Source organism: Tasmannia lanceolata, unplaced genomic scaffold, assembly GCF_043159265.1.
Source record: "Tasmannia lanceolata isolate RefF3 unplaced genomic scaffold, GAP_Taslan_0.1 ptg000015l, whole genome shotgun sequence".
In the NCBI taxonomy this organism is placed as follows: domain Eukaryota; kingdom Viridiplantae; phylum Streptophyta; class Magnoliopsida; order Canellales; family Winteraceae; genus Tasmannia; species Tasmannia lanceolata.
Window position 1 is genome coordinate 20,727,486 of NW_027518692.1, and position 16,366 is coordinate 20,743,851.

Here is a 16,366-nt window from a genome sequence, read left to right on the forward strand (position 1 = left end):
CATCCCCGCAGTGGGGAGGGGAAGGAGTAGGGGACCCCAACATCTGGCCCCGACCCGCCCCGTTGCCGGCCCTACAAACAGCCTCCCCTACTAATCGGTTTATCACTCACAATCGGTTTTCATAATCTTAAACGAACAGGACCTAAGAGCTTCTGCAAAGCTTAACTTGGGTCCCACCCATGTGATTCAACGTGATCAAGATCCTTCATTTGGAGCCATCTGATTTACAGACATAAATGATTGCATAACTTGAAGTATTTGTGCTGGTCCTCTTTTTCTTAGCCGTTGAATTTTCAAAGCCATTGATCGAATGGTTTAGATCATCTTGTAGTTAGGATTTTTTTGGGCCCAGATAAAGGCTCTCTCATAGAGCTTATCACTTCACCGATTTACAAGAGGAACAGTACCCAGAAAGGAAATTTTATTTTGGTCCATGAAGGAATAAAATCAAGACCGTTGATCTTGTAGAACATCTCTTGGTTCACTCAACATAAATTACTTCACTAATCAACGGTTTATCATTTTCCATATTTTCCACGCCCCTCTCTCTCTCCAAATGCTCAGTTGCAGAGGCCAAAACATGGGTTTCTGCAAATGGGTCTCTTTCATCTTTCTCCTTTTACTGCCCACTCTATGCAATTCTTCATTGAACTCAAAAGAGTTGGCAGAACTCACTGTGAATTTTCTTAATTCTGCCAAGAAACAAGAGCTTGTGGAGTGGATGGTAGATGTGAGGAGGAGAATACATGAGAACCCAGAACTTGGTTTTGAAGAATTTGAGACCAGTAAGCTGATCAGAACAAAACTAGAGGACATGGGTATTCCATACAAGTATCCTGTTGCAGTCACAGGCGTTGTTGGTTTTGTTGGGACAGGTAGGCCGCCTTTTGTGGCTTTAAGAGCAGACATGGATGCTCTTTCTATGCAGGTATATTTGATTTCTGAAGTTTTCTTTCTTGTGTTTTTTTTTTTTTGAATTTGTGCTATTTTGTTAGGAACCTGTGCCTACTGCTGTAATTGCTTGATTTAGGGAATAATTATAAGTTGTAATTGCTTGATTTAGGGAGTAATTATGTGGTTGAATTAAGGAGTTAATTAGGATTGAATTAGCATAAAGAAGGGCTTGACTGTAAGAGAAAGAATATAGAAAAATTATCAATATTAGTTGGAGGTTTGGGTTTCCTTGAATTAACCTTTCTCTTCTAATTCTTCTTCTGTTTCTCACTCTTTTTTTTCTCTCTCTATAGAACAGTGCCTTATCATATTTTGTATGGTCTGTCTGTTTTTTATACAGGAGGGTGTGGAGTGGGAGCATAAGAGTAAAATTCCTGGGAAGATGCATGCTTGCGGGCATGATTCTCATGTCGCGATGCTGCTTGGCGCTGCAAAGATTCTTCAAGAGCATCGAGAGAATTTACAGGTCGATTTCCTCGTACTGTCTTTTGATGTTGATTTTCAACCTTTTCTTGGTTCTCTGAAAACCGAGAAATAGCTTCTCAAATAAGGATCAGACACAATTTGCAACAAAGGTTAAGAAACGGTGCAAAGAAACACAATCACACAAAAAAAAAAAAAAACACAAGATTTACGTGGTTCGGCAATGTGCCTAGGTCTATGGGAGAAGAGTTTTCACTATTTCGGCTTTTAGGGTTACAAACTTGTCTTTTTCAAGAAAACACAAAGTAAACCTCTACATAACCCTAAAATGTGACTTATATATATATATCAATGCCACTACATCGAGAAAATTACTGAAATACCCTTTAACGTAAGGGTCATGTATAATATCATTATTCCGTGAGGTCCCGTATAATACCATTATTCCATTAAGGTCCTGTATAATGCTAGAATCCTACATAATGCCAGAATACAAGACATCAACATTCTCATAGTTCTTCTTTAAGCAATTAATTAGGTTGATATAGATATATTCATCCCTTTGTACCTGTAATGCTTGAAAGAAAAAACTTCATGTTTCTCACCATTTTTCAGCATACTTGCATCCATTTCCTGATTCTTATGGAATCTGATTTTTATTCATGGTCTTACGAAGTTCACCTTTTTGTTCATGTTCATGTCAAACATGATTGTTATGTTTTAAGTGGGACTAGTATCACAATGCTGAGCAATTTCATTTAATCCCTGATTGCACAAGTTTGTTCTCATACATGAGTGTGGGTATTGCGAAATGAATTGGGAGAGACGATTTGGGCTTTTCCTGGTCCTATTGGGGTAACGAATGCAACGGAGGCGGGAGGTCCGTGCAGTCCATCAAGGAATAAAACTTGATAAAGGTCATGTATCTAATGTGATGGTTAAAGGAGATTCCATGAACGTTATTAGATGGCTTCAAGATTCGAACTCTCATCCATGAAGATTTAATAGCCTTTTTTATGAGATGCTTGATTGTGAAGGATTTTCTTGTCTAGCCTTCAATCATGTTCGTCGTTCGGCTAATCAAGTGGCGGATGGTCTAAGCTAGACAGGGAATGAATAGTATTGAGCTAACTTTGTTTGACCATATGCCCCCCTTGCGTTTCCTATTTTTCTCTTTGTTGTTTCTCTATTGTATTTCGGTTGTATCTCTCCGTTGTATTTTGACCATCCCGGTCCTTTCAGTAATATAATGGCTATCATTAAAAAAAAAACAAAAACATGAGTGTGGGTACCGCTTTTTTTCATCTATGATTAGTCCAGGTGTAGCATCTTTTAAGATTTTTGAACATTAGCTCTTTCTACAGCAGGGATATCTGCATCTATTTTCAATTAGGAATTCTATAGACCGTTTTTTGTGCATTGTATGTACATATATTTTTCTGTCTCTTGATTACAGTGAGGACGATGCTTCTCTCTAAAGGCTGTGTTTCTTAAAATGGTACCTTGGCATCTCTTGGGCTACAAATCTAAAAAAATGAGAGGTTTTCTGTCAGGGTTTGTATTGGAAGAGCTTAGAATTGAATGTCTTATCGTTCTCTCTCTCTATGTTTGTGCGTATATATATACACACACAAACAAGGTGGGCCCACATTTTTAAGGTGATCCAAAGCATTCATTTGGAAGGGGCCCTTACCTAGATAAGGTGTCCACAAGAAATCAGATTCATAGGATCATCCTAAGTCTTCTCCTCAACTAGTTTGGGACAAAGGCTTTGTTGAGTTGAGTTGAGTTGAGGTTGGTTGATTCTTTTGTTGCCTTAATACTTGTGAGCGATTGAATAGGAAAAAGAGGAAGAATATGCATCTTCTGCAAGGAAGAGGAAGAAACATTACATCATGTGCTACTACATTGCAACTTCTCTTTCAAGATATGGAAGGTGATCATTAGGAACTTTGGAATGTCATGGGTGCTCCATGGCAGTGGCGATGGCACTTGAAACGTAAGGGGGGCAATTGCCCCCCTTATTTTTTTGTGAAAAAAAAATATACTTTTATTTTTTTAATATTTTTTTATACTTACTTACTTTCACTTACCCCCTTTTATTTTCATTTCTCTGGAAACCTCTTCACGTGTTCACGTGACTTCTTTGGCGAAAAAACCCCTAGCTGCCTGTGCTTCTCACCATCTGCTCGTGCAGCTCGTCGGTGGCCTGCGAGCCGGTGGCTTCATTTTTCCGGCAAAAATGAAGGCTTTGCAGCCAGGTACTTCCCCCCCCCCCCCCCCTCTCTCTCTCTCTCCCATTTTTCATTTTTTGCCCTTTTTTTTGTTCAAACTTCAAAGCAGACATTCTGCTATTCTAGTATTCTGGTGGAAGATGATTAGATGAACCATGGAATATCATCTCTTTGGGTCTGATTTGGGGGTTTTTGGGTTCGAGTTTCATCTAGATGACTATATGCTCTCATTTTTTGATTTTTTTGCAACTAATTTCATGGTAGGGTTCTGAATTTCTGATTTGGGGGTTTTTGGTTCATCGTTTTTTAGTTTTTCATCCGTATATTGCTTTCTGTGGCTGCGATTTCATCTTCTATGTAGTTTTAAACTAGATTTCATACTTTTTATATTATTTAGTAAGGGTTTTGGGTTCTTTTTGTTCATAGAAAATTTCTGATTTTGGGTTTTTTTTTGTTGGGGTGTGATTTGAGGCAATATTATTACGATGGCTTGTTTAGGGTGGCATTGAAGATTTGAAGATGTGATTTCTATGTTTAGTGTTCGGATCTCCATCTCATACTATGGTTATTGGCTTATTGCTTATTGATTTAGTTTTGTAGTTTTTTTTTGTTGGGTTTTCAATTTATTGGGTTCTGATCTGTGGAAGCTTTTTATTTAGGGTAAGTCATTACTAATTGTTATTGAATCAATAGTTAGTGAATAATTTTTTTAGCATTCTTTTACATTGATATAGTGATTAATAATTAAATATTTTTGTGATATAGTGATAGAAGTTCTTTGTCTTTCTTGTTTGTTTTTTTAGGTATGGAAAAATATTTTTCGAGAATACCGTCATTAAAGTCGATAACCCCTCCTACAACTTCAAGTGTCTCCACCAAAGAACGAGAAAATTCTAAAAGAATTCGATTGGAACTTGATCCTAAAAATCCTCCTGCTGATTCCGGATTACGAAGGCCAATAACTGATTATCATCCTAATGATAGGGCAAAAGTTCGAATGATATACTTAGCAATGGGTCCAATTCAACCACGTAATCACGATTTCCCTCAAATTATGCAAGGAAAAGAGAATAGGCGGTTTAATCAAAAGTGGTTTGATGATTATCCTACTTTGTTGGAGTATAGCATTGCAAAAGACGCGGCTTATTGTTTGTGTTGCTATCTTTTTAAATCGGATAGTAAGGAGCATGTGGGAAGTTGTGATGCTTTTGTTGTTAAGGGATTCTCTAATTGGAAGAAAGTAGAGAGATTTGGAAAACATATAGGGGGTCCTAATAGTGCTCATAATCAAGCTTCGAGTAAATGTGAAGCTTTTAGGAATTAAGAGCAACATATTGAAGCGTTGGTAAATAAGCAAACAGAGCAACAACAAAGTGACTATCGAATTCGCTTGCATGCTTCAGTTTTGAATGCTCGATTCCTTTTAGAACAAGGTTTACCTTTTCGCGGGCATGATGAATCTTGTGACTCGCACCATTATTAATGAAGATATGAAGAGGGTTTGTGTGGAGAAGTGTCCTGGGAATCTCAAACTAGTGACTTCAGATATCCAAAAGGATATAGTGAGTGCTTGTGCAATTGAAACCACTAACTCAATCATTAATGATTTTGGGGATTCATTGTTTTCTATTTTGGTTGATGAAGCTCGTGATGTTTCTAGCAAAGAGCAAATGGCCGTAGTTATACGTTATGTAGATAAGCTTGGGCATGTGGTTGAGTGTTTGTTAGGTATTACTTACGTTCCCAACACCAGTGCTACATCCATTAAGGAAGAAATTGAAGCATTATTGGCCAAGCATAAATTGAGCATATCGAGACTTCGTGGTCAAGGATATGATGGGGCAAGTAACATGCAAGGGGAGTTTAATGGTCTTAAAGCACTAATCTTGAAGGAGAATGAATATGCTTACTATGTTCATTGTTTTGCTCATCAATTACAGTTGGCATTAGTTGGTGGTGCAAAGAAAAATATGAACATCTCCGATCTCTTTTTTTTAGTTAAAAATGTAGTAAATGTGGTTGGGGGTTCTTGTAAGCGCCATGATATTCTTCAGGAGATTCAACTTGCTAAAATTAAGGAAGCACTTGAAAATGGTGAGCTTTCAAATGGACAAGGACTTAATCAAGAGACCACACTCAAACGTTCGGGGGATACACGTTGGAGCTCACACTATAGAACACTGGTTAGTTTGGAATATATGTTTTCCTCTATTCTTGATGTGCTTGATCTTATTGTCAAAGATATGAAGTTAAGTTCAGATCAAAGTCATGAAGCACATAATCTCTTGAAATCATTGTAAACTTTTGAATTCACATTTTTCCTTCATTTGATGATAAGTTTATTGGGAATTACAAATGAATTGTCGCAAGCATTGCAAAGGAAGAATCAAGATATTGTGAATGCCATGACATTAGTGAGAATATCAAAACAACGACTACAATTGATGCGAGACAATGGATGGAATTCTTTGTTAGATGACATTTCTTCATTTTGTGCCAAACATGACATAGAAGTCCCTAACATGGTTGATACTTATGTTGTTCCCGGAAGAGTGCGACGGCATGTAGATAAAAGAACCATCTTGCACCATTTTCAAGTTGAATTGTTTTTTCAAGTTATAGACTTGCAACTTCAAGAGCTCAATAGTCGTTTCAATGAAGCAAATACAGAGTTGCTTCTATGTGTGGCATGTTTGAATCCAAGTGATTCATTTTTTGCATTTGATAAAGAGAAGTTGATTCGACTCTCTAAGTTTTATCTAAAAGAATTTCCAGAAGTTCAATATTCTACAAAAGAATTAGACAACCAACTTGAAACATATATTCTTGATATGAGATCCAATACTCACTTTGTGAATTTGAAAGGAATTGGAGATCTTGCTGAAAAAATGGTTGAGAAGGGAACACATGCCTTGTATCCACTTGTTTACAAGCTCATTACATTGGTACTAATTTTACCAGTCACAACTGCAACCGTTGAGAGGGCCTTTTCTGCCATGAAGATCTTGAAGAATCAATTACGCAATAGAATGTCGGATCAATTTATGGCCGATTGCTTGATTCCATATGTTGAGAAGGATATTTTTAGTAACATCGATGATGAGACAATCATGTGTCGTTTCCAAAAATTGAGACCACGTCGAGGAAGCCTATAAAATTTTCTTATGGGTCATGTTATTAGGTTTTGCACTCTAAAATTGTAAGATGTCATTTTTGTTTACCTCAATGTATGTTGGTGATGGAATATATATGAGGGTTTTTTTTGGAAACTATAATATTGCTTTCATTTGTTTGGAGAAAAAAAATTACTATAATTTTTGCCCCCCTTTAGTGCAAAATTTCTGGCATCGCCCCTGCTCCATGGATCGGTAAAGAAAACAATCCTACGTTGGAGTAGCGGCCCATTTGGAAAGAAACAGACACATCTTCGAAGAAAAGGAAGATAGATTGGGAAAGATAATAACAGACATTAAAATTGACCTTGTTGTGTGGAGGAAGAGTAATTCCACTTTCACGGCATACTCCATGGGGAAAGTCTTAAGAAGTTGGAAGTCTATCATTTTGGAAAGAGAGATAAAGACAAAAGGTAACACCAAAATGAAGCCCATCACCGGACAGCTGGATCAAATTTAATTTTGATGGTAGCGCAAAAGGGAACCCGAGCCGTGCAGAGATTGGTGGCGTATTCCGTGACAATAACAGACACAAGATCTTCTCATTTTCTTGCCCAATCGGAATTTATGGATCCAATGAAGCCGAGGCAAGAGCCCTACTCTTGGGGCCAAAATGGTTTGTGAAAGGGAGCCATCACCTTTGATTATAGCAGGTGATTCATCAAACGTCTTATCGTGGGCCAGTTGTGAAGCATCAGGATAGTAGAATCTAGATAATATTATCACAGAAATCCGAGATCTGTGCATAATTCTAAACCGAAAGTTCTTGCACATGAGGTGGTCTGCAAAGGATGGAGTGTAGTGAGAGTCCATGGAGGCTATTGACCATTAGTTTGGATTGTGTTGGTCAGGTCTTTAGGATCGGAGTACTGTATTGTATCGCAATGACCACCATTGTGAGGGCATCACAGCAGGGGTGGCTGGGCCGAATTTAATATGCGACCAGCTTGATCAGCTACCAATATACGCAAGGTTCTCATCTTTCACAGATGAAGGGTATTATTCAAGCCTTGGGCAATTCTAGGTTGTTACTGGTGAGGGATCATTTTGCAGGGAGCTGAGCAAGTCTTGAGTTATAGGTTGTTCCTTTGCCTACCAAAATGTATCTATATCGTGTTTGAGCTGGGTAGGGCGAGTGGAGGGAGCTTGGTGAGTCTGCCCGTAGGTTCCAAGGAAGTAATGGGTAATGTCGGAGTTACTCAGACTCTTTGCTATATGGTGTTTACATACATTGGATGCCTCGTCCCCTTTGATGTAATATTGATGCAGGACGATACCTAAACGAGGGAAAATCCTACATTCCTAATGGGATAATGGGTTCTAGGAAAGTTTCGGGCTAACTCTTAAGAGGCTAAAGACACCTACTGGTTAACTAGGGTTGATTTAAGGCATAATTAATTGGTGGACAGCAACAATATTGAGGCTTAAATTTGCATTAAATAATGAGAAAGAACAGAATTAGCATGAAATAAACCTTAAACAAATTAGTCGACAGTTAAAGGGTCTTTCGGGTAACTAGTTAAGGGCAAAATTAGGCTAAAACGGGGTTTTAAATGTGCGACCAAGTAGAATAATTAAAACAGTACCAAAACATATGAATTAAACCTTATTTTGATGCGAAATCAGCAATAATCCAATGAAAAAAACAGTAATAAATTTCTGCAGCAACAAATGGGGTCAAATCGGTCCAATTTAGGTCAAAAGGGTATTTTGGTAATTTTGACAGATATGGAAATTCTGGATAAACTGCTGTGGGTTGAAAGATAATAGTTTTAAACGATGAAAGAAATCAGATTTTCAGGTTTAGCGGGGGCTGCTACGTTGGCCGATTACGCTTTCAATCTCCAAAAGCAAGTTTTGGGGCTTGAAAGGTGTGAAAAATTGATTGGCCTCGAAAGGGGTTGTAAAACTATGAATTTTTATTGCTATGGCTAAGGTTTAATCCCAAAATAAGTCATTCAAAGTTCAATCCCAAAATAAGTCATTCAAAGTTTCAAGATGAGATCTTAAACGATGTAGGAGATATTTGGATTTTGGATTGAAGAACTAATGACTTACTTGTTTATGCCTGATTTGAGAGGAGAATAGAAGTGAGAAGATGGGAGGGGGTTGAGAAGAATGGCCCCAAGCCACCAAGAGGAGAAGAGAAGAAGAAGTCCAAGCCACAATAGCGTTCACAAAAATTCTCCATTCTATCCAATATTCCAAAAGTCTCTTACATTACTTTCATAAGATGTATATTTATAGGAAAAGAAACCCCAGAAGATAACTTAAAGTTAGAAACTAATCTCAACCATTCATCTAATCTAAAGCAAAGCTAAATAAAGCTAAAAACTCACCTAAAATAGTAATCCCGTAATAGAACTATACCACTTCCTGAAAACACTCACAACTTGCTCAGAACACATCCAAATCCTGTGATCTTGGGCCCATTAGATAGGTAATTGAAAAAACCTTTCTAATAATACCAAAAACACACCAAACGGATGAGATTTGATGCCTAAAAAGTAGGGTACAAATAAAATGACGAAAATAGAAATTAAATAATAAGAAAAGACGACAATGTCTGTCACTCATGCTAGAGTCCCCGCCATCAGTCGCGTCTACGTCTATGCTTGTAAACCTTGAATCCACACCCATTGTTGATGTCCCCATCAAATATTCTTACACCAATGAATAAAACTTTCACCTTTAAAAAAAGAAATTTACAACAAATGCTCTGAATTCTTCGTTTCATGTTTATATGGTAGTCAATAGTGACGATTTTACCTCGCCCCGTTGTCCAACAAAATGCTCCAATGCACTGGGATGGGCCACATGGACACAATCTTTACCCCTCCCTCTTCTCTACCCACTCATTTGACATTCACTATTCCATGCTCCCCTTCCCCCTTAAGTACCAAGGTAACATCTCCATTGTAAATTATTAGAACTGCCCCCTCTTTTATGTTTTTCGAATGGTAGAACTGCCCCCCCTTTTGACCACCTCCTACATCTAATTGCTGCCTCTCCGCACTTGCCCTTTATCTTTTCAATTTCCCCTTTATCTTTTCATTTTCCCTTTCCCCTCACTTTTTGGCTCTCCTTTCCGCACCTCTTCTCTAACCAGAATACAAACTTCAAGGTCCCTAACCTAGTGTTCTCATCCTTACGTGAATATTCACTAGGTCTTGCTGTCTTTCACTTTCATCTCCATGCATTACAAGCACTTTCCTGCTTTGTATATGACGTATTCTCTATGTGTCCATGCACCTGTGGAGGGCTTATTACTTGCTTTATTGCATGGATTTTTTGCCCCTATGCCGAATCCGTGTCGACACGTCTCCACACACGAATCGGACATGGATTCACATGGGACACGTCTGGATTCTTGTAGTAGCTGTGTCCCGCACGAATCCTATTTTTTCGGGCAAATCCGACTCATCATTGTCTCTTTTAAAATGTGAATCCTATAAATTTTTCTTTAAATGTGTTTCCTTCTTAACTTTTTTTTATATGAAAGCACATCCCGTACTCTTTTAATAAAAACCCTAGCGCCTCGACCTTAGAACATCGACCCGGTACTTGCTATACTGTTCATGTTGTCCTCCTCAACAAGAAAGCTCCTCAAGCTTTTGAACTTGTGTTTCTTCCCTTCTGTGGTGCCACACCTAGTTTTCTTCAGTTATATTTGGTGTTATTTGTGACACTCAAATCGGAGAATGTGGCAAGGCACATCTTCAAAGCCCACCACTTTCACTGCACAGTAAACTCCCCTACTATCTCAACATGTGGAGGAGGAACTATTCCCCGCATCTCTATAGTTCCATCATTACCCTTTGCAGAGCACTTTTTTAAGTTCATAATCTCTTTTTGAGTGCTGCCCTTTCTCCAGTCATTACCTCTGCTCTTCTCTCTTGAGTACCTTCCCGCACCAGAACTCTCTCTCTAAATCCTCCCGTCAAGATGGAAGCACAACCTTGGTAGGTTAGTGTTGTACATTTTGAATACTTGAGTTCTTTTCTATCTTGCACTGTAAGCCACTGTATTTATATTAACTTTCCATACATTACATGCCAATGTGTATACTAAAATTAGATGTTACCATCGAATGCACAGTTAAATATAACATCCTAATAGACATAAAGGAACACTCAATAGTTAACGAGTCAAACTGTACTAACAGCAATCACTATACATTGTCCATTATATTACAGCAAATATCAATAGTCGTCGATCCCATTAAAATGAACAATAGTCATTGGTAGTTATGCAACTTTCTAATGAATTCATCATATGAATATCATACAAGGCTATAAAGGACTTCCAGCTGCATAAAGATATTGTGGTACCTATGGGTTTAAGGTTTACCACATTACCTTCTTAAACATATAGATTTTATACATTTTTTTTTTAATGACAACTAAATTTTATTAAATGCAACAAATAGATTTTTACTGAATGTGTATATTGGTACCGATACTTCCAACGTGCTTTCAACACTATGGGATCATTGGGTAAAGTTATACAATAAAAAAAATAATGTTCAAATTTATCAATCAGAGAATGGCCAAGTATTTGTTACTCAGAAATGTCAATCAGTGATTTTTGCTCAATGTAGAATCAGATTTGGGACTGAGGAGTCCTTTCAGTGTTTTGGCTAGATGAATTCCTGAGGAATATTGTGACAGTTATAGACTCTAGGCCTCTCTGTATAGAGAGTCACTTTTGTAATGAAATTTGCTGTACAGAATTAATGACACGGTTTCCATACTCATAGCCGAAGAGGCATAATTGAGTTTGTTTCCTGATGTATCTTTGTGTTTTGTTTAGTAATTTTCAGTGCACCCAAAAATTGCTTGCACTCAAGATTTACTTAGTTCTTGCTATATTGAGTAAAGAGATACCTGAAACTTGGGAGATGAATAAAAAATGCTAAATACCCATGAAAATCTAGAAGCAGGGACACACCTGCTTGCATACCCATGAAAATTGCTTGCACTCAAGATTTACTTTGCTTGCACTCAAGATTTACTTAGTTCTTGCACTCAAGATTTCCTTATACATGGCAGCCCCTGAAAATCTAGAAGCAGGGACACACCTGCATGCATACTAATATATAAAATTACTGATTAGTAATCATAATTTGCAATAAAATAAATATGTTATTCATTTAATAAGCTAATAAATCTTGTTTTAAGCAATTGTAAGTTTCAAAGAGCCATTCAGGAGAAAAAAAATTGAGTCTCAAGATAATCAAATAACGGTGCATTTATTAGTTTAATCTAATTATCTTCAATCTCCTATATGCATCGAGAAAAGGAGACTAATAGAATGCAATGAATATAATAATGGAAGAGTGTTTGTTTAATGTTTTAATTTCAGGGGAGTAGGGATAACAACAAATATTGGTTAAAGAAGAGTTAATGATAAAAGAGAAGGTAAGCACAATTATTCGATAATAAATAATATTTCACACAACATGGTACGATAACATTTCGACCCGCTCACATTAAGTCTGACAGTTCTAGCAGCACCAAAGGGAGTGTCTATACTTGTCAACACACGTGTCTGCTGGAAATTCATAGTGCCGACTAAATCATGGTTAAATATATTTCTTGCATCTCATGAAAAGGATACCTTTAGTGGTAATATTAGAACAAGAGATGCTTAGCTGTTTAGTGTTTTATACAGCTTCCAATGAAATATAAATTGAGCATGTCATAAGAGGAGAATTTTATAAATCTTGTTGTTGGAACAGGGAACTGTTGTCCTCATCTTTCAACCAGCCGAAGAAATAGGTGGGGGTGCGCAGAAAATGATAGAAGCTGGAGTTCTGGAAAATGTGGAAGCTATTTTTGGGTTGCATTCTTCGACTACTGTACCTATTGGCGTGGTGGCCTCAAGGCCTGGCCCAATATTGGCTGGGTGTGGCTTCTTTAAGGCAGTAATAAGTGGGAAGGGAGGCCATGCCGCCATCCCTCAGCAGGCAATAGATCCAATTGTAGCAGCATCCAACGTGGTTGTTAGCTTGCAACATCTTGTTTCACGTGAAGCTGATCCCCTTGATTCAAAGGTGCATTTCTTTTTTAGCTATGTCAATTCTTTACATGTTTCCTTGCAAAAATAGTTTAATTTTTGTTTTGATCTCTTCTGTCATCAAAGTTCTGATCAGTTATAGCCGGTTTTACAAGGAAATGAGAGAAAATAACTATCTCAATCACTTCCTAGTGGTTTATTCCCCTATTTTGTCTTTGCTTGAATGATGTCTTGTATGTCTTGGAAGCTTTTATTTAGTTTTAATCATTTATATAATCACTTGTATATCACAAGAACTTACTATCTATTGTGTTGGAAAAAAATTCCAAAACTTAAAAGTTTAATTTAGTTTTAATCATTTATATAATCCCTTTTATATATCAAGAACTTACTATCTGGATTTTGAAAAAATCCAGAACTTATCATTAAATGTGTCAGCTTGTAACAGTGAGATGGGTTGTCATTTTCTGACTAATATATGCTTAAAATTAGAAGATGGTTTGGGTGATTTCCTCATCTATTTTCTTCAATTATCAAGAGAGGCTTGTCTTCTAAAAGGTTGCATTTTGGATTCTGAAAAATCTCAACTACATTCTGCATTTTTCATCCTTCACATGGCTATCAGCAAACCATTGTCCCTTTTAACTTGTGAGTCATCTCTCCTTTGCCGTTAGTTGGATATGTTAGCTTAACATGATCTTTGGACTTACAGGTAGTAACAGTAGCAAAGTTTGAAGGGGGTGGTGCATTCAATGTTATCCCAGATTCTGTTACTATTGGTGGCACCTTCCGAGCCTTCTCTAAAGAAAGTTTTTCACAACTCAAGCAACGAATCAAGGAGGTATGATACTCAATTACCCTTATTATAAGCAATCTAAAATGTTTGTTAAACCCATTGTTTCAAAACGTGGATACATGCTAAGGCCCTTTTTGTTTGGGATTGTGATTGTGGCGACCGATTAGGCCCTGTTTGTTTGGGATTGTGGCAGCCGATTGTGGAGGCAGATTATGATTATTGGACTCAATATTAATGTAATTTTGAATCCAATAATCAAAATCGGTCGCCACAATCACAATCCCAAACAAACAAGACCTAATACGTGGCCAAAACAAATCTCAGTCGACTTGGCACAGCGCGATCGAGTGCTTGGTTGATGCAAGTGAGTAGTCGTTTGACAGTCATAACTCAGGAGACTCAAAAGAGTTCTGATTGACTATGTAGGACAAAATGGGGACTTGAACAAGAACTCAACCAAGGTAAAAGGGAGTTGGCTCGGGCAAGTAAACAATAGGGTGCAACTCGGGCCGGGTTGGATCGGATTGAGGTCAACCCTAGCCCAACCCGAGATACCATTTCCTTAAGCCTAACCCAACCCGAGGGCCTCGGATTGTCGATGGTCAACCCTAACTCAACCCACCTCTAAATTTCTCGACCCTGTGTAACCCGATTTTTTTTCCCAAATTGGGTCGGGTTGATTCTGTTTGGGTTCAGGTTACCCTTGGGCAAAAATAGAACAAATACCAAAAAAAAAGAAAGAAAGAAAAAATCTATACGCAAAATTTTTAAAAATCACAATAAAATTTGACCGAGGTCGGGTTGGGGTCGGGTAGGGTTGCCCAAGGCCTCAACCCTAACCCAACCCAAAATTTAATCGGGTTAAAGCCAACCCTAGCCCGAAGAAATGCCAACCCGAACCGAGCCGAAATCAGGTAGAACCCGTTGGGTTGGGGTTGAGACTTGAGATCGATCCAAGTTAGTCGATGATGAAGCGGGGGAGTTTTGAAACTCTGGTTAAACCTCCTCGGACTATTTGCTAATTGGCTTTCAAAATGAAACAGGTTATAGTAGCACAAGCAGCTGTACAAAGGTGCAGTGCGACCGTCGACTTTCTCCTAAAAGAATTCCCCTTCGACCCTGTAACCGTAAATAACAAAGAATTGCACGAGCACTTCCTAAGTGTTGCAAGTGATATGCTAGGCAGCCACAACGTCAGAGACATTCAACCATCAATGGGATCCGAGGATTTTGCGTTTTTCACAGAGGCAATTCCCGCATATTACTTCTTCCTAGGGATGAAGAACGAGTCACGAGTACTTCTTGAACGTGGACACTCCCCATTTTTCACAATTAATGAAGATATGCTTCCTTATGGCGCGGCATTACATGCATCTTTGGCTACAAGGTACCTTCTTGAATTCCATCCTTCTTCCCTATCTCCAAAAGGAAAGATCAATGATGAATTGTAAGGTGTTGTATAAATTTATTGATGCAGCAGCCTATTTTAAGCAGCATGAGATGGCAAGCTATACATTTGTATCTCATGACCGGGTCCAGACCATGACCAGTCTACTCTGCTTTTGTAAATTTTCATCTTGTGAGTTGATTGAAACTTTGCTTTCAAACCTCACACACCTTGTGCTGAATGTATTGTAGTTTTTTGTTTTTTTGTTTTTTCTCTTTTTCGCCTTTTCTTAAACTTGTAAGATGACCCATTGAGAATTTTGTTATTCTAGAATTCTTGGGCAGGAAGGGAGAATGTTTAGTAAGATTGCAACTTGACCCAACCAGAAGATACCCTAGGGTCGGGTTCCAAAATCATGGGTCTTTGGTTGGGTCGGTTCTCAGGTTGAGTAGGTTGAAAAACTCGATCCAATCTCCAGTCATGTCCTGTTTAAGGGCATGTTTAGCTACCATGAATATATAGACACCACGGGGGAACTGAACCGAGTGAAAAACATGGAAACAAAAAACTCCATGATTTATTGTTAGCCATATTCTCACCCTCTACCTATTCGCGACCTCTCAAGTACCCCTCCTGCCCTTCTCTCATTACCAGTTTATCATTAAAAAAAAATTCCTAGCTGCAAGACATGGCCTTTGCACTTTGAATTTCTTAATTTTCCCTGGAATAACTCGACAAATTTGAAGTTTTGAATGACCAAAATGGCCTTGCTACTGCGGCGTATTTCCGAGAGTTTTACAAGGAATTAATGATTTATGTCATGATTTCTATAAGATCCAACTGTCTTAATTTCTACCAATGATCCTAAAATTGTGGGAATTACTTGGGGTTGATTAATTTTATGTAAGTTATTTTAAAAGTTAGAGCAAAAGATTTTGTTTTGGTTGGTAAGCTGGTATTGAACTTCTGGACTCAATATGGAAGGCCAAAGCATATACCATTGAGCTAGGGGCTCAATCCCAGCAAGTGATTTTCAACTCTCTTGACTCCATTTTTATTAGGGGAATAATAAATTCGCCTTCTTTTCTTTCCCCGCCCCCCTTTAGTGTAAAAGAGTAGTCATAAATATACTAGAGTGGGTGGACAAGGGAAGGATATGGGCCACATTGCAAATAGGTTGTGCCTCAAAAAATCATTTCTATACAATGATCCTTACCCTCCGATCTACGAACTGCATATTAGGGAAACCTCTATAGATAGGAGGGATGGGATCATCCTATGAAAATCATTTTTGGGGCACGACCTATTTGCGTTGTGGCCCATCAAATGGATGATTTGGATCATCCAATGGTGTGGGCGTACAATCCATTTTGAAAAATAC

At 38.0% G+C, this 16,366-nt stretch overlaps 1 protein-coding gene across 1 annotated transcript; it reads left to right on the forward strand.

Annotated features, from left to right (window-relative positions):
* Positions 1–512: 512 nt before the first annotated feature.
* On the forward strand, positions 513–15,248 carry LOC143893133 (IAA-amino acid hydrolase ILR1-like 4). The gene is made up of 5 exons (XM_077398115.1): positions 513–928; positions 1,295–1,420; positions 12,525–12,839; positions 13,515–13,643; positions 14,642–15,248. The coding sequence occupies exons 1-5, from the start codon at positions 557–559 to the stop codon at positions 15,047–15,049; spliced, it is 1,350 nt and encodes a 449-aa protein (XP_077254230.1). The 5' UTR covers positions 513–556; the 3' UTR covers positions 15,050–15,248.
* The last annotated feature ends 1,118 nt before the right edge of the window (positions 15,249–16,366 follow it).

Bases quoted from the DNA above. Each gene is read 5' to 3' on its own strand.
- LOC143893133 (XM_077398115.1), top strand. From the start codon at position 557: ATGCTCAGTTGCAGAGGCCAAAACATGGGTTTCTGCAAATGGGTCTCT. The intron at 1,421-12,524 runs GTCGATTTCCTC...TTGTTGGAACAG, and splicing joins AGCATCGAGAGAATTTACAG to GGAACTGTTGTCCTCATCTT. The intron at 12,840-13,514 runs GTGCATTTCTTT...TTGGACTTACAG, and splicing joins CTGATCCCCTTGATTCAAAG to GTAGTAACAGTAGCAAAGTT.